At 44.0% G+C, this 26695-nt stretch overlaps 1 protein-coding gene across 7 annotated transcripts in view; it reads right to left on the bottom strand.

The window, feature by feature from the left end:
• Positions 1-26695, bottom strand: part of march1 (membrane-associated ring finger (C3HC4) 1) — a 574835-nt gene that overhangs the window by 100010 nt on the left and 448130 nt on the right. For 6 of the 7 annotated variants that reach the window (XM_043698895.1, XM_043698903.1, XM_043698912.1 and 3 more), the window contains one exon: positions 12674-12724. In XM_043698895.1, coding sequence (XP_043554830.1) covers positions 12674-12724 — 51 coding nt within the window. The other variant, XM_043698930.1, reaches the window with a different exon arrangement.

Consider the following 26695-nt stretch of genomic DNA (forward strand, 5'->3'; position numbering starts at 1 on the left):
CAGCTGCTCTAAGAATCCATTTCTGAGGCACTCCACAAAGTCTCTTTCTTGAGGTCCAATACCATCCTGATTCTCCCAGTCTACTTGCATGTTAAAATCCCCCATAACAACTGTAGTAACATCTTTACGACAGGTTAATTTCAGCTCCTGATTCAACTTATATCCGACATCCAGACTACTGTTTGGGGGCCTGTAGATAACTCCCAAGAGGGTTTTTTTAACCTTAGTATTTCGCAGCTCTATCCACACTGACTCTACATCTCCTGACTCTAGGTCCCCCCGCACAAGGGACTGAATATCGTCCCTTACCAACAAGGCCACCCCACCCCCTCTGCCCATCAGTCTGTCCTTACGATAGCACGTGTATCCTTGAATATTCATTTCCCAGGCCCTGTCCACTTGAAGCCACGTCTCAGTTATCCCCACAATATCGTATCTGCCAATTTCCAAAAGAGCCTCAAGCTCATCCATCTTATGTCTAATGCTTCGTGCATTCATGTTTACTATTTTTAATTTGTTACTGCTCTCACCCTTCCCATCAACCCCTATTTCACTCAACCTTACAGCATGATCCCTTTCAGAGTTTTCTGCCTCATTGGTACAGTTGTCTTTCTTGACTTCCCTTGTTCTAACTTTCCCTTCAATTTCCTTCTTAAACATCCAGTTTGTCCCCTCCCCCCGCTACTTAGTTTAAATGTAGCTGTGTTGCAGTAGCAAACCTGCCTGCCAGAATGCTGGACCCTAACCTATTAAGGTGCAAACCGTCTCTCTTGCAGAATTTACGTTTACTACAAAACATACCCCAGTGATCCAAGAACTTAAATCCTTGCTTCCTGCACCAGTTCCCCAACCACACGTTCAAGTCCATTATCTCCCAGTTTCTGGCCTCACCAGCACGAGGAACTGGAAGCAAACCGGAGATAACCACCTTGAACGTCCTGCTTTTCAGCCTTCTTCCTAGTTCTCCAAAGTCCCGCTGTAGGATGTTCCTCCTCTTCTTCCCGACATCATTTGTGCCGACATGTACCACCACCTCTGGCTCTTCACCCTCGTCCTTGAGGATTTCCTGCACTCTGTCGGTGATGTCTTTCACCCTGGCACCAGGAAGGCAACACAGCATCCTTAAATCCCGTCTCCTGCCACAAAAACCCCGGTCAGTTCCTCTCACTATGGAGTCCCCTATTACCACGTCTCTGTGTGATGTCCGACTCTTCCGCTCTGCCTCTGCGGCAACTTTTGATTGACAGACCTGGCCGCCTTGCGAACTGGCAGTGTCATCAGTCTCTACTGTTTCCAAAAGCTTCAACTTGTTCCTGACAGGTACTTCTCCCGGGGTCTCTTGCACCTGTCTCCTCTCTGCCTTCCAGATCGTCTGCTCTCTTCTGTTCTCTTCTGGTATGGTCGGTGTAATAACCTCACTGAAGGTCTTGTCCAGAAAGATCTCGTTCTCTCGGATGAGCCTAAGGTCCTCGAGTTCTTTCATCAGCGCTGCAATATGCTCTGTCAGTAGCTGAACGTGCACACACTTTCCACACTTATACGAGCCAGACACACCAGAGTCGTTGACCTCCCACATCAAGCACGTAGCGCACTGAACCCAATAGTCAGAGGGAAACTGAGAAACAAATTTGTAAAGAGATCTCAGCTATCTGTAAGAATAATAGGGTATTATGGTAGGGGATTTTAACTTTCCAAACATCGACTGGGACTGCCATAGTGTTAAGGGTTTAGATGGAGAGGAATTTGTTAAGTGTGTACAAGAAAATTTTCTGATTCAGTATGTAGATGTACCTACTAGAGAAGGTGCAAAACTTGACCTACTCTTGGGAAATAAGGCAGGGCAGGTGACTGAGGTGTCAGTGGGGGAGCACTTTGGGGCCAGTGACCATAATTCTACTAGATTTAAAATAGTGATGGAAAAGGATAGACCAGATCTAAAAGTTGAAGTTCTAAATTGAAGAAAGGCCAATTTTGACGGTATTAGTCAAGAACTTTCAAAAGCTGATTGGGGGCAGATGTTCGCAGGTAAAGAGACGGCTGGAAAATGGGAAGCCTTCAGAAATGAGATAACGAGAATCCAGAGAAAGTATATTCCTGTCAGGGTGAAAGGGAAGGCTGGTAGGTAAAGGGAATGCTGGATGACTAAAGAAATTGAGGATGTGGTAAGAAAAAGAAGGAAGCATATGTCAGGTATAGACAGGATAGATTGGGTGAATCCTTAGAAGAGTATAAAAGCAGTAGGAGTATACTTAAGAGGGAAATCAGGAGGACAAAAAGGGAATTGAGATAGCTTTGGCAAATAGGATTAATGAGAATGCAAAGGGTTTTTACAAATATATTAAAGTACAAAAGGGTAACTGGGGAGAGAATAGGGCCCCTCAAAGATCAGCAAGGTGGCCTTTGTGTGGAGCCACAGAAAATGGGGGAGATACTAAACGAGTATTTTGCATCAGTGTTTACTGTGGAAAAGGGCATGGAAGATCTAGATGTAGGGAAATAGATGGTGACATCTTGAATAATGTCCATATTAGAGAGGAGGAAGTGCCGGATGTCTTGGAATGCATGAAGGTGGATAAATCTCCAGGACCTGAGCAGGAAGTGATTGCTGGGCCTCTTGCTGAGACATTTGTATCATCGATAGTCACAGGTGAGGTGCCAAAAGACTGGAGGTTGGCTAACGTGGTGCCACTGTTTAAGAAGGGTGGTAAGAACAAGCCAGGGAACTATAGACCAGTCAGCCTGACATCGGTGGTGGGCAAGTTGTTGGAGGGAATCCTGAGGGACAGGATGTACATGTATTTGGAAAGGCAAGGACTGATTGGGGATGGTCAACATGGCCTTGCGTGTGGTAAAAAAAAGTCTCACAAATTTGATTGAGTTTTTTGAAGAAGTAACAAAGAAGATTGATGAGGGCAGATGTGATCTATACAGACTTCAATAAGGCGTTCGACAAGTTTCCCCATGGGAGACTGGTTAGCAAGGTTAGATCTCATGGAATTCAGGGAGAACTAGCCATTTGGATACAGAACTGGCTCAAAGGTAGAAGACAGAGGGTGGTGGTGGAAGGTTGTTTTTCAGACTGGAGGTCTGTGACCAGTGGAGTGCCACAAGGATCAGTGCTGGGTCCACTACTTTTCATCATTGATATAAATGATTTGGATGTAGCATAAGAGGTAGAGTGAGTAAGTTTGCTGATGACACCAAAATTGGAAGTGTAGTGGACAGTGAAGAAGGTTACCTCAGAGTACAACGGGATCTTGATCAGATGGGCCAAAGAGCTGAGAAATGGCAGATGGAGTTTAATTTGGATACATGCGAGGTGCTGCATTTTGGGAAAGCAAATCTTACCTGGACCTATACACTTAATGGTAAGGTCCTCAGGCGTGTTGCTGAACAAAGAGACCTTGGAGTGCGGGCTCACAGCTCCTTGAAAGTGGAGTCTCAGGTAGTTAGGATAGGTATGCTTTCCTTTATTGGTCAGAGTATTGAGTATAGGAGTTGGGAGGATATGTTGCAGCTATACAGGACATTGGTTAGGCCACTGTTGGAATATTGCGTGCAATTCTGGTCTCCTTCCTATCGGAAAGATGTTGTGAAACTTGAAAGGGTTCAGAAAGGATTTACAAGGATATTGCCAGGGTTGGAGGATCTGAGCTACAGGGAGAGGCTGAATAGGCTGGGGCTGTTTTCTCTGGAGCATTGGAGGTGGAGGGGTGACTTTTTTTAAGATTACATACAGTGTGGAAACAGGCCCAACAAGTCCACACCGACCCTCCGAAGAGCAATCCACCCAGACCCATTTACCCCTTCACCTAACACTACAGGCAATTTAGCATGGCCAATTCACCTGACCTGCACATGTCTAGACTGTGGGAAGAAACCGGAGGAAACCCACGCAGACACGAGGAGAATGTGCAAACTCCACACAGACAGTTGTCCAAGGCGGGAATTGAATCCGGATCTCTGGTGCTGTGAGGCAGCAGTGCTAACCACCGTACAATTGCAACATTTAAAGGCATTTGGATGTCTATATGAATAGGAAGGGTTTGGACGGATATGGGCCAGGTGCTGACAGGTGGAACTAGATTGGGGTGGGGTATCTGGTCGGCATGGACGGGTTGGACCGAAGGGTCTGTTTCCGTGCTATACATCTCTCTGACTGGCAGGTGGAATTTAACTCTGAAAAGTGTGACATGAAGGGGTAATTTGATAAGGAAGTAGTCAATTAACAGCACGACACTCGGAAGTTCTGTGGAACAAAGGGACCTTGGCAGGTTTATCGATAAATCTCTGAAGGTGGAAGGGCACATTAATAGGCTGGTGAAAAAGACATATGGAACATTTACCTTTGTCAATCAAGGCATAGTTTACAAAAGCAGGCATGTCATGTTGGACTTATATAGGACATTGGTGTGACCACAGCTAGACTACTGTGTGCCGTTCTGGTCACTACTTTACAGGAAGGATATGATTGGACTGGAGGGGGCAATTCACCAGGATGTTGCCGGAGATGGAAAATTTAAGTTATGAGGAAAGGTTGGACAGAGTAGGTCAGTGTTCCCCTCAGTTGAAGGGTCAGCCATGAGGGGTCACAGGTTCAAGATGAAGGCCAGGCGGCTTAGGAGGGGTGTGAGGAAAAACCTTTTTACCCAGAGGGTGGTGATGGCCTGGGAGAATAGAAGATGTGAGTTGTCTCACATCCTTTAAAAAGCCCCTGGATAAGCACATGGCATATCAAGGCTATGGGCCAAGTGCTTGCAAATATTGATTAGGTTGATAGTCAGGTGTACCTCAAATGTTAGTGCAGACTCAATGGGTCGAAGGGCCTCTTCTGTGTTGTATGATTCTATGGTTCCAGTGTCCCTTTGACCTAGAAGGCCTAGGTTCAAGTCCCACTAGCTTCAGAGTTGTGGCTTGATCAGGTTGGTCATAGCTCAATGGAGGAGTCATGCTGAACTTGAGGCATTGACTCTGTTACTCACTCTATGGATGCTGCCAGAGTTGATGAACTTCGCTAGCATACTGTGTTTGTTTCAGATTTCCAGCGTACCCAGTAGTTTGTCTTTATACTGAGATTTGCCTGAGATATACGAAGGGCGATGGTGGTATAGTGGTGAACATAGCTGCCTTCCAAGCAGTTGATCTGGGCTTGATTCCTGGCCATCGCCATGTTGTGATTTCTAAACCAAATTTTAAAGGAAAGACACTGAGAAAAAATTGAGAAAATGAAAGATTCATTCTATCACAGAATGAAACAATCAGATTGCTCCTTGCTTTTCATGGCATTGGTTTCTGTGAATTGCAGTGTGGAACTGGGCAGCATACTTCAGAAGCGTTCCCCCCCACCCGCCACTGCTTCCCCTTTCTTATTTAGGGTGGCACAGTGTCTCAGTGGTTAGCACTGCTGGCTCACAGCCCCAGGGACCTGGGTTTGACTCTGTGTGGAGTTTGCACATTTTCCCTGTGTCTGCATGGGTTTCCTCCCACAATCCAAAGCTGTGCAGGTCAGGTGAATGGGCCAGGCTAAGTTGCCCATAGTGTTAGGTGCATCAGTCAGGGGTAAATGTAGGGTAGGGGAATGGGTCAGAGTGGGTTACTCTTCAGAGGGTCAGCATGAACTCGTTAGGCCGAAGGACCTGCAGGGAATCTAATCTAATAATGGGCTGTTCAACTTCTTCAAATTCACATTTAAAATTCACGCTCTCGGGCCACTAGACAAGCTTCCAACGGAGCTTAACTGCACTTTCGTCGAAAGGGCGTACATTTCTCATTCCCTTCTCTCAGAAAGTACTTTGAAAATTTTAAACTGTCCCGAGAAGCACTCATGCAGAGATGTTCGCAGGGATGCAATTTTTAAGTTGCATCTGCACTGTGTTGTGTCCACTGACATTTGAAAATCCAGGCCATAGAACCATTACAGAATGATCAAGGCCATGCTGGCACTCTGTATATCTCAGGGTTTCCCAATTTGAGTTACTAGCCCCAGTGTGGTCATGAGATCAGAGTTTGGGGTTTGTAAGCTCAGGCTACTTTTGAAAGTCACAAAGTCCTTTAAATTCTTGTTATTTTTGTTGGTGAGGGTGCCTTAATGGACTGCTATCTGAGAATTAGTCTGCTGCTTGAAGCCTATGAACAGTTTAGCTTCTTTAAAAAAAAACAGGTCAGTCCTGACTCTTCATCAGCTACCCCTCACAATGAAGATGAGGTTAAGAAGGCAAAAATGGGGTAGGAAGGAGAGGGAGACAATGGGTGAACGAGGGTGAGATGAAGGAAGCAGAAGGGGTGGATTGAAGAATGGTTGAGATGGGAGTGAGGGCAGGACTTGGTGAATTTGAACTATGAGAACAATGAGGATACGTTCAACTCCTTTACAACTGTATTTCCCCACCCCACCCCCACTCTATTTCCCCACCCAACTCTACCCCTCTCCAAATTTTTACCTCAGGGTTACACAATGTTTGAGGCATTAAAATGGGGTTACACTCAGAGAATGTTTGGAAACACTGCTGTCAAATAATCCAGTATGATCCATTCCCCTGCTCTGTCCCTGCAGTCCTGCCAGTTCACTTCCCTTAAATTCTGACAAAGTTTTCCTTCAAAATTATTGACGACCTCTGTTTGTACCCCTTGTTTCCTCTCATTTATTTTCTTCCCGCGCAGACCTCCTACGCAGCAACTTCTGAAACTGCAGGTCAATGCTCAGAACATTGTTGGCTTGGGACCAGGTTGGGCAGGCCCTTGGAGAGGCCTTACAGGTTCGAGGGAGCGTCCCTTCCATCCTGCCCTTGGGAGAAAATACCATGTCAGTACTGCTTACTAGACAATCAATTTCTTCTTCACACCCCATTTGTAACACTTATTCAAAATGACAAATCTGTTCTATACCCTCTCACAGATCTTCCCTTTTGTTCTTCTTGACTCCTCCCCTTCCACTGGATTAAAAACTCTTAGTCATCAAAACTGAAGAGAATAAGAAATGTATGGGTTAACTTTGCCTCTCTTCACCGATGCCACCTGGAGTTTCTACTTCTTTCAGTTCTTGGCTTTTGACGTTCACTGAGCTTCTACAATTAACTAAAAGGAACATCTTTCCTTTTTCTACCTTACCCAAACCGGTTTCATGCACAGAAAGCATCAAGAAGTCCTAATTTAGAGAAAATTCTTTTGTTTACATTTTATTCATGAACCCTTGTTGGATTTAATATGGCTACAATTACAGAGTGTACTTTCCAGAAACTTCCTTCTGGCAAAAGCTAACTTCCCATTTCCCTGGAACGTAACACCTTTGCATTGTGTAGACATTCTGGAGAAGCCCACATAAGGAAACCACAGATATTGTGTTTTCCCAGCCAGGTTTGGTGTGAAGGAGAATCACTAAAACCAATTTTACCTGAAATTACACCAAACAGCGCACGCAGGAATCACCTACAAAACACAATGGTTTTGACCAAATTCATCAAAAACAGACATTGCTGGAGAAACTCAGCAGGTCTGGCAGCATCTGTGAAGAGAAAGCAGAGTCCAAAAGAGAAAGCAGAGTCCAATCACTCTTCAGTACTGAAGCAGGGACACTGGACACAGAATGTTAACTCTCTCTCCACAGACGCTGACAGACCCGAGTGTTTTAGAATTTTACCAGCTGCAGTTCTTTGGTTTATTTTAGTGCTCCAGAACAATCTGGGTTACACGAATCCCCGACAAGTGAATTTTGAATACCGTTAATGAGATAGCTTTGAATGCTTTTCTCAGTTGGCTTTTATTATAAGGATGCAAGAAGGTAAAATAACTCCAGGGTAAGCTATGGTGAACTAACTTTGGTCTACAAGAGTTAAATTGTCTGTGTAATCTCCTACATCCGAGCTCCTCCAAAAAGGAACTCTGCCAGATGAGCTAACTGCGAGCCTTCACTGCACACTGACTTGTTGGGAGTCCATTTCGCATGAATAAATGCCAGTACCTTTGTGTGTGCACGTCCTTATGTATATATGCGTATGTTGTGAGAACCATCCTGCCAAGTTTCAAACACATTCATAAACCCAACTTTGTGTTGTCAAAAAAAAAATTTACAAACAAGGAACAAGGGTAGGCCACTTAGTACTTCAAGACTGCTGTACCATTCAAAAATGTTACGACTCATCTGATTTTAACCTGAACTCTAGATTCCTGCGTATCCCTGAAAATCTCTCATTCCCTTGGTAATCAAGAATCTACCCATCTCTGCCTTACAAATATTTACAAAGACTCTGCTTTCATTGCTTTTTAAGGAAGGAAAGTCCAGACTCTCATCCTCACAGAAGTCTTTTTTTCCTCATCTCTGTCTTCAATGGGCACTCTCCACATTCACCCAGTCAAACACCCTCAAGACTTGAAGCCCACAAATAGGGTTTAGGGAAAAACACACTACCACTGATTTCAAAAGGAAAATGGAATAAAGGAATAAAAATTAAAAATCACTTAGAGTCATAGGGTCAGAGATGTACAGCATGGAAACAGATCCTTCGGTCCAACTTGTTCATGATGACCAGATATCCCAACCCAATGTAGTCCCACCTGCCAGCACCCGGCCCATATCCCACCAAACCCTTCCTATTTGTTCTTTTATGTGCAGTGCAGTTGAACAGTGAAATACCTCAGTTCACCTCTCCCTCTTGTCTGTGACACTGTTATAACGTTTTACTTCTCTGTCAGACCTCTTCACAAAACGTTTTTACTCCATGGCAAATGACCTTTTCCATCATAATCTTCCGGTTAAAATCCCTCAGTCCTGAAACTACATTGTTAAATGCATGCCAATCGCACTCAAGACCGATTCTAACCATCGTCTCTTGACTTTCCATGGCTCCTCAACCACTGAATCACTGATCATCACCCTGCGGGTTCCTAATGACCACAAACTGTTCTGACCCAGCAACATAAATACTGTGGCTGCAAGAGCAGGTCAAAGGTTAGGACATCTGTGGTGAATAACCTATCTCCTTTCTTCTGAATGTCTAAGCATTATCTCCAAGGCAGAAGTCCCAAGTGGGATGGAATATTCTCCACTTGCATGGATGGGTAGAGATCCAAAAACATTCAAGAAGCTCACAGGCCTACAGCAGCCTACTAGACTGGAACCCTATCGACTAGCTTCAAAATTCACTCCCTCTACCACTCTCACACAGTTACTGTGGCATGCACCATCTAAAGTGAGCACTGCCGCAACTCACTTATGATCCTCCTGAACACACAACCTCTACTTCTTAGAAGGAGAAAGGTAGCAGATACACAGAAACACCAGCATCAGCAAATTTCCCCCTAACCACACACAATCCTGACTTGGAACTATATCGCCCTTCCTCCAGTACCACTCGGTCAAAATTCTGAAACTTCCATCTTAATGGTGTTATGAGTATACCTTTATTGGCAGGACCCTGAACAGTGTCAAGAGTGTAGTGCTGGAAAAGCACAGCAGGTCAGGTAGCATCCGAGGAGCAGGAGAATCGACGTTTCGAGCAGAAGCCCCTCATCAGGAAAGGCACTGATGTCCAGAGAGATCTTGGGGTTCAAGTCCATAGCTCTCTGAAAGTGGCCATGCAAGTACACAGGATGGTAAAGAGGTCGTTTCCCTGGGATGCTTGTCTTTATTAGTCAGGGAATTCAGCACAAGAGTCACGTTTATAAGATTTTGGTTCGGCCACACTTACAACATTGCATTCAATTCTGGTCGCCACGTTACAAGAAGGATATGGAGGCTTTGGAGAGGTTGCAGCAGAGGTTTATCAGGAAGCTGCCTGGATTAGCGGTTATGAGGAGAGGCTAGCAAAACTTGGGTTGTTTTCTCTGGAGTGGCAGAGGCGGAGGGGAGACGTCTATATAATTACGAGATGCATAGATAGGATTGATAGTCAGAATCTTTTTCCCCCAAAGTTGAAACGTCTAACACTCGCAGACATGCAATTAAGGTGAGGGAGGAAATTCAAAGGAGATGCAAGGGGCAAGTTTTTGCTTTTGCACAGTGTGGTAGGAATCTGGAATGTGCGGCCAGGTATGGTGGTGGAGGCAGGTACAATAGGGGCATTTAAGGGACTTTTAGATAAGCACATGAAAATGCAAGGAATAGACAGGTGTGGACCAAGGGCAGGCAGAAGGGATTAGTTTAACGTTCGGTACAACACGATTCCCTGTGCTGTACTGTCTATGTTCCACTGTAGGTAGTTCAAAGAAGGTGCACTGGGATGATCCCTGGTATGAAAGGATTGTCTCATGAACAAAGGTTAAAAAGGTTGGTACTCACTGCAGTAAAGTAAAATGAGAGGTGATCTCATTGAAACATAGAGGATTCTTAAAGGGCTTGACAGGGAAAATACTGAGAGGGTGTTTCCCCTCCTTGGACAGTCTAGGATCAGATTGCATAGTCTCAGAATGAAGGGATGCCAATATAAGAATTTCTTCTCTCAGAGGGTTGAGTATAGAACTCTTTGACACAAAGAGCCTCTGGGTGGGTGGGGGGCAGCGGAGTGGGAGAGAGAGTCCTTGTGCATATTTAAGGCTGAGATGGATTATTGATCAAAAAGGAAATGAAGGGCTATGGGAAAAAAGGCAAGAATTGGACTTGAGAAATTAGTCATGATCCTAATGATGAGTGGAGCTGGCTCCAGGGTTGAACAGCTTATACCTGTTCCTGTTTCTTATGGCTTTATGGTCATATGGGCACTTGCACAGTACACTTTCTCAAGGGCAACTGTGGAGGGGTACTAAATTCTGACCTCGCTATTGACACCAATAACATTTGAACAAACTTTTTAAAAAATAGGTCTGTATCCTCCGAAGGGCTGTAACATTGTTCCGAAAGTGTGGTGGTCAGAACTGGAAACAGTCCTCTAGTTATGGCTTTAAGGTTCATCATAACTTCCTTGATTTTGTACTTAATAAGTGGGCAGCACGGTGGCTCAGTGGTTAGCACTGCTGCCTCACAGCACCAGGGTCCCAGGTTCAATTCCAGCCTCAGGCAACTATCTGTGTGGAGTTTGCACATTCTCCCAGTGTCTGTGTGGGTTTCCTCTGGGTGCTCTCGTTTCCTCCCACAGTCCAAATATATGCAGGTCAGGTCAATTGGCCATGCTAAATTGCCCATAGTGTTAGGTGCATCATTCAGAAGGAAATGGGTCTGGGTGGGTTACTCTTCTGAGGGTTGGTGTGGACATGTTGGGCCGAAGGGGCTGTTTCCACACTGTAGAGAATCTAATCTAATCCTATTTATGAAATCCCAAATCCCATTGAGCTTTGCTGACACCTCAGCAAGTCTTGCCACCTTCAAAGATCAATGCACATGAACCTCAAGGTACCTTTAGCCCTTTGTACTCATTACAACTGTACTATTGAATTTACATTTTGTCTCTATCTTTTTGTATTTAACTTCATCTACACTTGTTAGTGGATTTGTATAATCTGTACCTGCCTTGCTCTAGTCAATTGGTATCACCCTAACTCTTTACTGTACTTCTGAGTTTTCTATATGCGACAGATTATGGCAGATGATTTTGTATTCTAACATTCAAGTCAATAATATGCATCATGAAAAGCAATGATGATAACACTAACACAATGCCACACCACTGTCTGTAATTTTCCAGGTTGAAAAATAACCATTATTGCAACTTACTGTTTTTTGTTCCTCTGTCAATTTTGCCTTATCTAAACTCACACTGACTCCGTTATTCTATGAGACTCTATTTTGTTCATTAGCTCTCAAAGTGGCTTCCTATTTGGTGATGTGCTGAGGGCATGGATTCCATTGTCTTCCTGCCCTTTTGTATGCCCTCTTGATGTCCACTGTTGAAACTTTTACATGCCTATCATTGCCTGGATTCCAACAGTCATGATGGCAATGTGAATCAGAGCCTCTCTCCTGGGCAGCTGTTTGCCAAATTGTACTTGGCAGCTTTGCTCCTGCAATGCAAGGGAGGAAACAAATGCATAATAGTTCAGGTGCTGAGTGCCCATTCAGAATGTACCATCCACAAGGCGGGTTGCAACTCAACAAGCCTCCTTCCCAGCATCTTCAAACACACCGACTCTACCACTAGAAGGAGAACGGCATCAGACACATGGGGGGAGGAGGAGTGGGGAAAGAGAGGAGGCTTGAGCAATGCTGCAGGTCCCTTACACACAAGCATCAGGTGGTTGTGGAGTATAAGATCATTAGACACAGACTTTATAGCAAAAGTTTACAGTGTGATGCAACTGAAATGATATATTGAAAAAGACCTGGATTGTTTGTTAAGTCTCTTATCTCTTAGAATGACCATGTTGGTTTCAGTTCTTTACACATATAAATCCCAGAAGTTTATTTTAAAAGTTACATTCTCAAGTGAACTTTAACAATAGGTTCCTCATGAGAGTTCTCCGGTTGTTATTACACACTATATTCTGTCATGGGGAGGTTTGAGGGGCAAATTTGACAGATATATGGCAATCTTTCTACAGCATTAGGTTTTACAAAATCATACCAGCTATTCCGTTTTACGGATGACCATTCTCTGGAAAGCCATGCTCCTTCATGCCAACTACAATTCTGTTCGTTTTTTCAAAGGATAGCGTACGAATGGACTCAAAAATGTCCTCAGCTTGTGACGTCAACCAACACGATATTAGAAAAGTCAGATATCCTCATCAAGTACAAAGAATATGTTACCTTTGATATGTTACTTGATCGGCTTGTTGAGCGTCTCGGAGACTTGTCATTCTGCAAAACAAATATATTGTATCATTCCCAATGTCAAATACATCGATTTATCTGGTTAGAATATTGGTATAATATGAAAAAAAAGCACCCAGTTTTAGTTAAGGTATCACTTTATGTCATCATCATGCAATGTTAATGGCTCAGTTCTCTCTCAAATTTGGTTTCTCTATTTTTAAGACGGAGTACTCTCAGATGCTTCAGCCAACCCCTTAAATACAGTCAGAGATGTACAGCACGGAAACAGACCCTTCGGTCCAACCCGTCCATGCCGGCCAGATATCCCAACCCAATCTAGTCCCACCTGCCATGAATTCTTCTGCTTTTGCCTTTCTTCTGGACCATTCCAGAATGTGCATAATCGTTACCAAAAGGTCTTACCATCCATGACCTGATGTCAGGAGATCGCCGAAAGTTTGACATGCCATTGATAATTTTTTCCCTCTCTCCGAGGTTAGGAGACTTTACGTGCCACCGACCAATCTCTGTGCATTATTGTGCTCATTAGCAGACCTCACATTGTACTGCTGCCTTATTTTTTTTGACAGTTGTTTTACATATTTACACTTCATCCTCTCGGAGTATTCAAGATCATCATTTACCTTTTTCAACCTCTAACCTGACACCTTCAATATTGACAGCTGCTATTATCAAATCCAAGTAGTCAGAGCAATGAGTACCTGATCCTTGGGGATGGTAACTTGCTTTTGAATGAAATTAGACTGCCCTCACCTCCCGGTCTATTCTGTACCCTACTGGTGGCTGCTTCCTCAAGTTTTTTCTCTCATGGATGCCAACCCCCTTATCCCCCCAACCCCTGACTTATGTTTAAGCTGTTACCCCTCCCATCTACTGAAGAAAATATGAACTGCCACCAAGATCCAGAAATTGTAACACCCTATCGTCTGCCTTGTCACTGATGCCTTCAGCACCACAGTTGCAGCACTATCACCTTACTCTCCCCAACCAACCCACTGTCGCCCTTCAAATCCAACTTGAAGTATTAAAGTAGTATATCACCTCTCTTTATGTGACCAAATTACTCATAAAGTTTCAAGTTATCATGGACAGAGAAGGCAATCAAAAATTCCTGTTCTCAGTCACAAAATGCTTCCTCCAACCTTTTCAACAGCTACCATTTTCTATCCCCATTAGTGGTCAGAAGCTCATGAAATTCTTAGTTCCCAATTTCCAAAATCAAGATCATCTCATTTACCATGCTTCCTCAATTCTGATTCTCAACTCAGCCCCCTCCCCTTTCTATTGAAGTTAAAAATCACACAACACCATGTTAAAGTCCAACAGGTTTAATTAGAAACACACTAGCTTTCAGAGCATTGCTCCTTCATCAGGTGGTTGTCCACAATCACCTGATGAAGGAGCGTCGCTCCGAAAGCTAGTGTGTTCCAATTAAACCTGTTGGACTATAACCTGGTGTTGTGTGATTTTTAACTTTGTACAGCCCAGTCCAACACCGGCATCTCCAAATCATGACTTTCTATTGAAGGCTGTTTATCTTGCTTGCAAATCCTGAAACCACATTCTTTTCTTTGACCTATGATTGGTCCCTTCTCAACTCCTCAATCCCCCTAACATTTCAAGCAACTTCTTCATCTCTGATCAGCCACTTAATCACTAATCAACCCATTCACTTGCCATTCTAACGCACACATCTCTTTCTCAAGATCTCTGTACCTCCAGTCTCGGTTCAAAGTGTTCCGAGAACTCCAACACTGCAGCCAGTTACAAACTTACTGAAACATAATCGCAAGCTCAGGACAACTACAATTTCTCAAGTTTATCTGTTAGAGATTGTGGATCTTTTGTTTTTAATTCATGAGAATAATGTACCATGTTCTATAAAAGATGTGTTCCCTCTTTCAAAAGTCTTGCTCCCTAAGTAATGATTTTACACTTATCCATAGCCGTTGGCTATTCACCAAATTAATTAAGAATACTGCATGTTTATGTTTCGAGCTACACTGTTTTCCCTTAGCCATGCTGCTCCCTGATTTGGGGTTACCCACATACGTTGAAAATATTACTAACATTCCATCATCCAGACCATTCTGTGGGAATGAAGCATATCTTCAATACAGGTATAAAACAGTCAATGAAGTATCAGCTATGCAAAATTAATGGAATGGAACTGAGGCAGGGTATATAATGGATTGCTTATTCATCACCAGGTGCTTTGTAACCCCAGCAAAGCTAAGTTGTACCCTCGATAGCCTATAAATATCTTTATGATTTGAATTTGAATTTCATTCTTATTAGCATTCCTTCTATACATAAACATCAGAAGCTCATGAAATTCTTTGTTTCCATCTTCCAAAACCAAAATAATCTCAGTTACCACGTTTCCTCAATTCTCATTCTCAACTCAGCCCCCTCCCCTTTCTGGGAGACAGTGAGGTCTGCAGATGCTGGAGATCAGAGTTGAGTGTGTGTTGCTGGAAAAGCACAGCAGGTCAGGCAGCATCTGAGGAGCAGTAAGCCTGATGAAGGGCTCCGGCCGAAACGTCGATTTTCCTGCTCCTCGGATGCTGCCTGACCTGCTGTGTTTTTCCGGGAACACACTCCCTCCCTGTTCTATTGATGATTGTTTATCTTGCTTGCAGATCCTGAAACCACATTCTTTTCTTTGACCTATGATTGGTCACTTCTCATTTCTCATCAGCAATACTTAAAGAATTATGCGTTGGTCCCAGCCAGGACCAGATTTTCCTACTCTCTCAAATTGTCCACTACTCATTTAGAATTTGGTGAGCAGTTCTTCTGGATACTCCTGCTAACTACATAGGAGAGAAAGGAACTTAGCACCTGGACACCTTGGACTGAAAAGGGAAGAAACAAATCAGATCCACTGGCAGACAAATGGTTAAATCTGGCTGATAAACAGGCAAGGACCAAGACACTCCCCAACTAACCTCAAAATAACACCATCACTATTTGCAACAGGCCCCTTACCCAGCACACAACCTCTACCAATCTGACATTGAACACAAAATACATTGACACTGTAGGTCTCAGAGGTCTCTTGAAATCGTACAAGACTGGAAATGATTATAATGACAAACATTAGTGTGTAAGATCAATCTTTGAATTGATATATGAACAGACTCCATGTCTGTACTGATTGGACTTTAAAGGCTTAAACAAATCCAAGTTGCAGACTTTCTCAGTTTTGTACTGTGAAAGGTTTATCATTCACATGCATGTAAAAGTTCCCACAGCACTACTTTCAATAAGAATAAGCACATTCTTCCTGGTCACCTGATCAATAATTATTTCTCAAATCAACATAATTCAGACTTTGGCCATCATCGCATTGCAGTTTATGGGAGCTTGACGTGTATAAATTGACCTATACTCAAAGGACTTTAAAAGATTGAGAAGTTCTGTTATTGAAACATCGAAGATCCTGTCGAGTCTTACAGAAGGTGGATATTTCTCCTTTGGGGAGACTAGAACTAGGGGGACAAAATTTAAGTACAAACAGAGAGGAGAATATTTTGTTTTGTCTCAAAGCATCATAGAGCCATAGAGATGTACAGCATGGAAACAGACCCTTCGGTCCAAGACGTCCATGCTGACCAGATATCCCAACCCAATCTTGTCCCACCTGCCAGCACCCGGCCCATACCCTTCCAAACCCTTCCTATTTTGGGAAAGCAAATCTTAGCAGGACTTATACACTTAATGGTAAGGTCCTAGGGAGTGTTGCTGAACAAAGAGACCTTGGAGTGCAGGTTCATAGCTCCTTGAAAGTGGAGTCGCAGGTAGACAGGATAGTTAAGGTGGTGTTTGGTATGCTTTCCTTTATTGGTCAAAGTATTTATTCGTCCTAAACCTATGCCCTCTAGTTCTGGATTCCCCCACCCCAGGAAAAAGACTTGGTCTATTTATCCTATCCATGCCCCTCAATTTTGTAAACCTCTATAAGGTCACTCCTCAGCCTCTGACGCTCCAGGGAAAACAGCCCCAGCCTGTTCAGCCTCTCCCTGTAGCTCAAATCCTCCAACCCTGGCAACATCCTTTAAATCTTTTCTGAACCCTTTCAAGTTTCACAACATTTTTCCGATAGGAAAGAGACCAGAATTACACGTAATATTCCAACAGTGGCCTAACCAATGTCCTGTACAGCCGCAACATGACCTCCCAACTCCTGTACTCAATACTCTGACCAATAAAGGAAAGCATGTGTACTAGGTGCTGCATCATTGAATTTATTTAAGGGTAATTAGGAAAATAGAGTTCAGACCACAATCAGATCAGTCATGACCTTATCATATGGTGCTGTAGGGTCAAAAGGGACAAATAGTAAACTCCTGCTCCTATGTTCCTATGCTACATTTTCTACACGACAATAAAGATTACACTTCAAAAGTAATCATTTCATGTTTAGCAGTTTGAGATATCCAGCTGTCAAGAAAGATGCCATTTATTAAATATAAGTTTATATGTGACTACAGAGAGTGAACAATTACACAACATGTCTTGCAGGACAAATAATAAGGACTGCATTTCACTCCAGAGGCAGAAAATAGAAGGTCACATCATTTCTTGGTCCCAAGCCCACCGTCAGCCTTGGGATACAGAGGGCACCCCCTAACTGGCATGAAGATGGTGCAGCGACCAGTTAGTGGCTACATGTTGTGAACAGACGCAAAACAGCTCAAGTGGCGGCCAAATTTAAGCCAATCAGGCAGTCGTTACCGTGACTGCTGTTTTACTGTTGTAAGTTCAGATTGGAACAGCATTGAAGTTTTGAATTCAACAATATCTCAGGATGGACAAAGACCTGGCACTAACCATGGGAGTAGCTTGAGTTTCTGATGCAAACCTTAGACGTCCTTCCCGAGATAGTGAGGGAGCGTGGTCATATAGTTGAAGGGTGATAGGAGGTCTAACATATCTGCTACAGAAACGGAATCATGTCAAAGACATTCAATGACCAGAAACACACTGCAAAGTGAGTGCAACATCAAACCTTTAGGGCAGGCCTCACTGTATTGATCCTTCAGCAGAAATGAGGAGAATGCTGTTCCTGAAGAAGGGAGATGTGTTTGCCCAGGGCACTTACTGACCCCACTCAATGTCACAATACTGCTGAGGATCTACCATAACTGAGATATACAGTTGCCAATGAATAGGAGCAAACATGCTACAGTACCATATCATGTTCTCTACTGTTCTTGCTGACTTACAGCACTCCTAATGGCCAGGAGAAGGTGTGTATTTGTGGAGGGACATTCGACCTTTAATTAGTACAGTAATGGTGGAGGATCTCAGACCATGACCAACTAGGCCATGATAAAATGGCTACTGATTGTGGAGATGTTGATTATATGTCGCAGACACACTTTAATGGGGTGCATTGTACCTCATTCCTACAACAGCATGACAAACCTTGTGCGACTGCACTGCAAAGCTAGCTCTCTCAATCTCTTTTTGCCGATATTAAGTCAAGGAAACTATTTATTTTAATGCCACTCAGTCAAGATTAGCAGCCGAATGCAGAATAAGCACAATCGTATCCTATAAGTGAAATGTCGACCAGCACAAAAGGGGTGTCCTTGATGAACCACTGCATGTGCATAGATAGATGACACTCAGTAAACAGCAAGGCACTGGTGTGCATGAACAGGTGCCAGAGGCAAAGCTGGCTGGGCCAATTTTCCTTAAGGAGAGGGCAAATACAGCCCTGCACAACTTCGCACAGAGTTGCAGACTCTCTGCAGTCACAGGAATTAGAGTCTACTTTGAGCAGTAGCAACAGATGCATGCCCAAACGATAGAGTTTCCTGATCCATTTGGGAGGACTAACAGCAAGATGGACTATTAATTAAAGGGCGAAAAATTGCAGCATGCTGCCGTTCAGAGGGAACGGGCTGACCTTGTTTGTGAAGCATAAGAGATTAGTTTGCAGATGCATCAGGCAATTAAGGCAGCAAATGGAATATTGTCCTTCATTGCTAGAGGAATAGAGTTTTAAAATAGGGAGGTTTTGTGCAGCTGTACAGGGTGCTGATGAAGCCTCACCTGGAATACTGTGTATAGTTTTGGTCTCCTTACTTGAGAAAGGATGTACTGGCACTGGAGGGGGTGCAGAGGAGGTTCACTAGGACAATTCTGGAGTTGAGAGCTGGCTTATCAGGAGAAATTGAGTAGACTGGGACTATACTCATTGGAATTTAGAAGAGTTAGAGGGGATCGAACAGAAACATGTAAAATTATGATGGGATTAGATAAGATAGAAACAGAGTGGTTGTTCCTAACGGCAGATGAAACTAGAACTAGGGGGGGGCATAGCCTCAATATAAGAGGGAGCAGGTTTCGGACTGAGTTGAGGAGGAACTTCTTCACCCAAAGAGTTGGGAATCTGTGGAATTCCCTGCCCAAGAAAGCAGTTGAGGCTTCCTCGGTGAATGTTTTTCAGTCGCAGGTAGATTTTTGAACAGTAAAGGAATTAAGGGATGTGGTGAGTGGACAAGCAAGTGGAGCTGAGTCCACAAAAACATCAGCCATGATGTCATTGAATGGTGGAGCTGGCTCGACAAGCCAGATGGCCGACTCCTGCTCCTATTTCTTATGCTCTCATGAGGCAGTGCAGGGTCATGGATTGGGCAAAGAGGACTCCATCCAGCTCATGTGGACAAAAGGAGTCAGGGCTATGAATCGCTATAGTGTGGAAAGAGGCCATTCACCCCATCAAGTCTGCACTGACCCTCTGAAGAGTGTCCCACCAGAACCAGTCCCCAGTCTATCGCTGTAACCCTAGGCTTACCATAGCTAACCCACTTAGTCTGCACATCCTGGATACTACAGGCAATTTAATCTGGCCAATGCACCTAACCTGCACATCTTTGGACTGTGGGAGGAAACTGGAGCACTGAGCAGAAATCCATGCAGTGAGAACATACAGACTTCACACAGTGAGAGAGTGGCCAAGTGATTCACAGAGAGCCAAGTGCAGCAGCACTTGGGAATCCAGACAGGAATTGTACAAGATGTGCACAAGACTCTCTAACATGTTGTGATCAGTACTGATGCTGGCACATGAGAGTCTGGAGAGCACGGCGGTTTTGTCTGACCTGCTGCTCCAGCCATTTTAAGCAGAGCTAATGCAATGGATTTCCTGATATATACTATGAGACTTGTCAAAGCCTTTACATCAACATTAAATGTATTCCAGGTGTGGCTTCAACATATGTTATATCATGGGGGGCTTTGTGAATAACTGTCATTCAATGAGGATTGTAAGAGGTGGTGCCAGGCACAGCACCAGGCATTCCTTAAAGTGAGGTGATAAACTGGTCAAACTACAACACAGGACAACATGCATGCAACACAATGGAAGTAGATGATATAAGCTAGACAACTACGAAGTGCAGAATGAAGAAACCCCAGTAAAAATGGGAACGGGCATTGCAATCAAACTCTTCATTCTGTTGGCTTTATTCCTGACACAAATGGAAGTTGATGATGGTTACTGCACCCCAATTTTCTTGACTCAGGACGTCATTGCATATGATATGCAGGCTGGTGTCTTCGGGCATAACCATCTTCAGCTATTTCATAGATTGATTACAACATAATCCCCAGTGGCATAATGGCTCAGTGGTTAGCACTGCTGCCTCACAGCGCCAAGGTCCCAGGTTCGATGCCAACCTCGGGTGACTGTGTGGAGTTTGCACATTCTCCCAGTGTCTGCGTGGGTTTCCTCCGGGTGCTCCGGTTTCTTCCCACAGTCCAAAGATGTGCAGGTTAGGTGAATTGGCCACGCTATGTTGTCCATAGTGTTAAGTGGATTAGTCAGAGGGAAAAAGGTCTGGGTGGGGTACTCTTCGAAGGGTCGGTGTGGACTGGTTGGGCCGAAGGGCCTGTTTCCACACTGTAGGGAATCTAATCTCATAGACAGGGACCATGCAGCCTATCAGTCCATACTAGCTTTCAGATATTAATTCACTAAGTTATATTCAACTACTGTAACTTTGTGTCCCTTAGTCCTTAACGGGGAAGTTCACTGGTGATTGCACAGCTGAATTCCCAACTCCTCATACTTCTGCAGTCTGTGGTTAAGACCTAGACAACATTCAGGCTTTGGCTGGTGAGTTCAGAGTAATATTTGTGTCATATAATTTCAAGGCAATGACCATCTTAATAAAAGCAATTTCTCAACCCCTCCCTTTGATGGCACTGTATTATCAAACCCAAAACCATCAACATTTGAAGAGTTACCACTGATGAGACGCTTCACTGGAGCTACATTAATAGCGTGACTACAAAAAGTGGACCACTGCCTGACTATTCACCTGACTCTCCAAAGCCTTTCCATCTACAAGCACAGGTCAGGAGTGTGATTTAGAGGTCCATGCACCACCTTCAATGTTCACTTTCTCCATCCTGGTTCACAATTGCAATAGAACACACCATCTACAAAATGCACTGTAACAAATCACTAAGGCTTCTGTTATGGACTAGGCCAAACCTCTCAAAACATTCTTAAGCAGGCAGCCTAGACCATAACTTTGCAATTTGTTTTGGTAAATGTATAGTGAAAGCTACCCAGAGTAAGTTAGTGAGGTTGACTACCAGGTTAAAAACAGACAAAAATTTATTTACAAAATTACATAATGAAACACAAAGAACAGAATAAAGAACCCCTACAGAACTCAGTCTATCCAAACTAGACTTAATTATGCTGTTCTGAATATACACAACAGTCCCAATAAGCAAACTCCCTTAAAAACACAGTAAAAATGAAACAAAAGCTTATAAGTCGAAGTTAGAAGGGCAGAAGGAGAGAACTCCAACTCAAACTTCAGTTTCTAGGATTGACCACGCCCCTTTCATTATACAGGTCACTTCTAAAACATGACCACTTTGGTCTGAAGTCTCATTTACATATAAACAGAAAGCCTCTCAATAAACTCTTTCATCTCTTTTGAAAATGTGTTGCTGGAGAAGCGCAGCAGGTCAGGCAGCATCCAGGGAGCAGGAGAATTAACGTTTCGGGCATAAGCCCTTCTTCAGGAATGAGGAAAGTGTGTCCAGCAGGCTAAGATAAAAGGTAGGGAGGAGGGACTTGGGGGAGGGGCGTCGGAAATGTGATAGGTGGAAAAAGGTCAAGGTGTTTTCAGCTCTGATCTCCAGCATCTGCAGACCTCACTTTCTCCTCTTTCATCTCTGTACCAAACGAGTCTAATCAGGCCTGAGTGGTATATGACGCCTCTGAAAAAAACCAAGGGCACAGTATCCTTGAGAAAAGGAACAACTTTTAGAAAAAGGACCAGGTTTGTGACACCTCTTTGGTATTAATATCAACACAGAATCATAGAATCCCTCCAGTGCAGATAGAGGTCATTCACCCTTTTGTGTCTATATTGACCCTCTGAAGACCACAGCATGGCATGATGACTCAGTGGTTAGCACTGCTGCCTCACAGCACCAGGGACCTGGGTTCAATTCCCACCTCGGGCGACTGTCTGTATGGAGTTTACACATTCCCCCAGTATTTGCGTGGGTTTCCTCTGGGTGCTCCTGTTTCGTCCCACAGTACAAAGATGTGCAGGTCCGATGAATTGGCCATGCTAAATTGCCCATTCTGTTAGATGCATTAGTCAGGGGTAAACATAGGATAGGGAAACAGGTCTGCGTGGGTTACTCTTCAGAGGGTCGGTATGGACTTGTTGGGCTGAAGGGCCTGTTTCCACACTGTAGGGAATCTAATCTAATCTAAATAAACCATCCCGCTCAGACACACCCCTCCACCCTATCCCCATAATCCCGCATTTGCCATAGCTAATTCCCCTCTCCTGCACATATCTGGACACTGCAAGATAATTTAGCATAGTCAGTCCACCTAAACTGTACATCTTTGAACTGCGGGAGGAAACCAGAGCAATCCATGAAGACACAGAACGTGCTAACTCAATACAGAAGGTCACCCAAGGCTACAATCAAACCAGGGTCCCTGGCACTGAGAGGCTGCACAGGGACGGAAATAAGTCCTGACCTTGCCAGCAAAGCCAATTTCTACAAAGCAATGAGGAAAAAAAAAGTATAATGTTGCCATTCTTGCAATTTAAATTATTTACGTGCGCTATTTGTTAAATTGACCTAGCCCTCAAATTGTCATATCCAAATTACCGAGTGGCCTTAAACTGGTTTACATTTTTAACAAACTCATAACACTATTGGAATATTGAGAAGCATGTGAATCAGCAACGTGATTGTGTCTACAGAATGAATTAGTGTTTAGTTCAGTGTGTTGTTATCAGGCTCAGTAAGCACCAGCAAGCAGTAAATGGATTGCAGCACACAGAGAGCATGGCAACAGTGCCGACATGAGTTTTACAACACTCAAGTGTTATTGCCTCATTCAGTGGATATGAGCACTGATTTCACTGTCCCCTGAGGTGATAACAAGGGCACAGTAAAAATGAGAAGAACATCCTGTTTTACTGTATATTAACAATTCCAGTTTACAGTTATACAGATTACTAGATATCCTTATCTGTCGCATCGGTTTATTGGTCAAAGCTATGCACAAGCAGATAGGGATGGGGATTATCAAATTTATTCTGCATAATTTTTATGCTTCTGCTGCAGCATAGCTTTGACCCAATAACTCACTCTTACAATAGACAGTGCCAGCACAGGTACGTTCCACTTTGAATTGGACTGTGATTTCATGAGCGATTAGCAGAAGGAAGCACTCAGCGATAAACCAAGAGGCAAAAGTACAGGCTGCAAATGTAAAACAATGGAGTCAGCAGCTTAAGGCCATCTTCAGGTATCAGGAATTCTAACTTCACAAACCCCACTTTTTCAGCATCTCACGGAATCATTGCAATTCTGTGATGAGTGCAAGATTCTGTATATGAGTTCTTCCCCCTTCAAAGCATTTTTTTTTAGCTTATCATCATTTATTAAGAAATAGTTTGGAAATAGCAGTCCCGGATCGGTTTTTTTGAAATTTCCCCTTGGGTTCAAGTCTCATTCAGCACGGCAATCTAGACTGACCCTCGAGCGCAGCGTTGAGGCAGTGCTGCATCTCAGATACGCAGTCCATTTGAGGATCTATCTGCTCTGTACATCTGGTGGATGTACAAAATCCCATTGAATTAAAAAAACAAAAAAGAGCTGAAGATGCCGGAGATCGGAAACAAACCAGAAATCGCTGGCAAAACTCAACAGGTCAGGCAGCATCGGTGGGAAGAAAGCAGAATTAACATTTCAAGCTGGGGAACGGGGTGGGAAGTGAAGGGGATAGGTGAAGATGGAGCCCGGAGAAATATGAAAAGGGGTAGACAAACAAAGATTGAAAATAGCAGGCCAGGACAGATGAAAAGCCGTATGAGTGATAATAATCGCAAAGAGTGGGAGAAAACAGTAGAGCAACCTATACAATGTGATATTGGCCTCGGGGTACATGCGAATGGGGGACTATGGTAAAAACATCCCGTGTCAGAACAGGACCAGGTGTGGGCTGGGTAAAAGACCTGCAAGGATGGGATCAGTATGGAAGGTTACTGGACTCTATGTAGAGTCCCAGAGGCTATAGGTTCCTCAAGTGGAACATGAGATGTTGTTCTTTGAGCTTGCACTGAGGCTCGCTGGAACACTGCAGTGGTCAGGGACCACGATGGCGAGTTGAAGTGACTGCGAACTACTAATCTCTGTGGACAGAACATAGGTATTCGACAAAGCAGTCACCCAGTCTGTGTTTCATCCCCCAGTTTAGAGGAGGCCAAAGTATAAACAGCAATCGCGGTAGACTAGACTGAACGAAGTACAGTGAATCACTGCTTCACCTGGAAGGTAGGCCTGGGGCTTTGGATGGTCAGGAGAGAGGGAGTACACAGGCAGGTGTTGCACCTGCTGTGACTGCAATGGGAAGATGCTGTGAGAGCGTTCGGAGATGTTGGGAACGGAGGAGGAATGGACCACAGAGAGAAGAGTCCCTGCAGAATGCTGGCAAGGAGACGGGAGGGGAGGGGAATGTGTGTCTGGTCATTACATTCTATTGGAGGTAGCAGAAAGAGCAGCTTACAATCCTTTAGATGCAGAGGCTGGTGGGAGGGTAAGTGAGGACTGTGTGGGGGGGGTCTATCATTGTTGCAGGAGGGTAGGGACGCAATGAGGCAGAACTGTGGAAGATGAGAACTAGCCATTTGTATACATAACTGGCTCAAGAGGTAGGAGACGGAGAGTGGTGGTGGAGGGTTACTCTTTGGACTGGAAGCCTTTGACCAACGGTGTGTCGCAAGGTTCAGGGCTGGGTCCACTGCTTTTATCATTTATATAAAAGATTTGGGGACGTGAATACAGGAGATGTAGTTAGTAAGTTTGCAGATGACACCAAAATTGGTTGTGTCATGGATAGCCAAGAAGGTTACCTTGGAGTACATAGGGACCTTGATCAGGTGGGCTGACGGGTGGTAGATGGAGTTTAATTTAGATAACTGTCAGGTGCTGCATTTTGGAAAGGCAAAATCAGGTCAGGATGTATACACTTAATGGTAAGGACCTGGGGAGTACTGCCGAACAAAGAGACCTTGAAGTGCAGGTTCATGGTTCTCTGAAAGTGGAGTCGCAGATAGTCAGGTTTGTGAAGGCAGAGTTGCCTTTATTGGACAGTGCATGGAGTATAGCAGTTGAGAGGTCATGCTGTGGCTGTACAGGACATTGGTTAGGTCACTTTTGGAATATTGTGTTCAATTCTGGTCTCCCAGCTATAGGAAAGATTTGAAACTTGAAAGGGTTCAGAAAAGATTTACAAGGATGTTGCCAGGGTTAGATTAAATTGAGCTATAGGGAGAGGCTGGATAGGCTGGGGCTATTTCCCTGGAGTGCCAAAGGCTGAAGACTCATTTTATGGAAGTTTATAAAATCATGAGGCGCATAGATAAGCTGAATAGCCAACGTCTTTTCCCCAGGGTACGGGAGTCCAAATCTAGAGGGCATAAGTTTAAAGTGAGAGGGGAAAGATTTAAAAAGGACCTAAGGGGCAACTTTTTCACGCAGAGGGTGGTGTGTGTGTGGAATGAGCTGACAGAGAAAGTGGTGGAGGCTGGTACAATTACAACATTTAAAAGGCATCTGGATGGGTACAGGAACTGGAAGGGTTTAGAGGGAGATGGCCAAATGCTGGCAAATGGGGCTAGATTAATTTAGGATATCTGGTCAGCACAGACGAGTTAGATCACAGGGTCTGTTTCCATGCTGTACATCTCCTTGACTCTGTGTCCACCATGGTAATGGGGATTCCTTGGTTGATGAAAATGGTGGATATTTCTGAGATGCCTCCCTGCAGAATGTTGCATCATCACAACAGATGCAATGGAGATAGAGAAACTTGGAGAATGGGATGGAGTCCTTACAGGAAGCAGGGTGTGAGGATGTATAATCGTGGGAGTTGATGGGTTTGTAATGGATATCAGTGGCCAGCCTATACCTAGAAATGAAAGCAGGGATGTTGAGGAATGGAAGGTAGGCAGGAGATGGACCAGGTGAAGGTGCGGGCAGGGTAGCAATTGGAAGCGAATTTGATCAATTTTTCCAATTCTGAACGAGGCGCCAAGCAACATCGATGAAAATATTGATGTATTGGAGAAGGTGTTGCGTGCAGCATTGGAATGAGAAATATTCCACAAACCCCACAAAGAGGTGGGAATAACTGAAGCACTGCCCTCATCTTTGACCTGAAGAAAGGGGAGAGGAGTTAAAAAGGAGAGGTTGTTCTAAGTGAGGAGGAGCTCAGCCAATTGGAAGAGGGTGATGGTGGTGGATGGAGATGGTTCAAGCGTTCTTTCCAGGGAGAAGTGGAGGGTCCTCAGACCATCCTAATGGAAGATGAAGATGCAAATGTATTGCATGTCCTTGGTAAAAAGGAGGTGGCTGCTGCTCATGAACTGGAAGTTCTAAATGTGATGCAAAGCATCAGAAGAATCAGGGATGTAAGTG

The sequence above is a fragment of the Chiloscyllium plagiosum genome, chromosome 1 (genome assembly GCF_004010195.1).
Source record: "Chiloscyllium plagiosum isolate BGI_BamShark_2017 chromosome 1, ASM401019v2, whole genome shotgun sequence".
In the NCBI taxonomy this organism is placed as follows: domain Eukaryota; kingdom Metazoa; phylum Chordata; class Chondrichthyes; order Orectolobiformes; family Hemiscylliidae; genus Chiloscyllium; species Chiloscyllium plagiosum.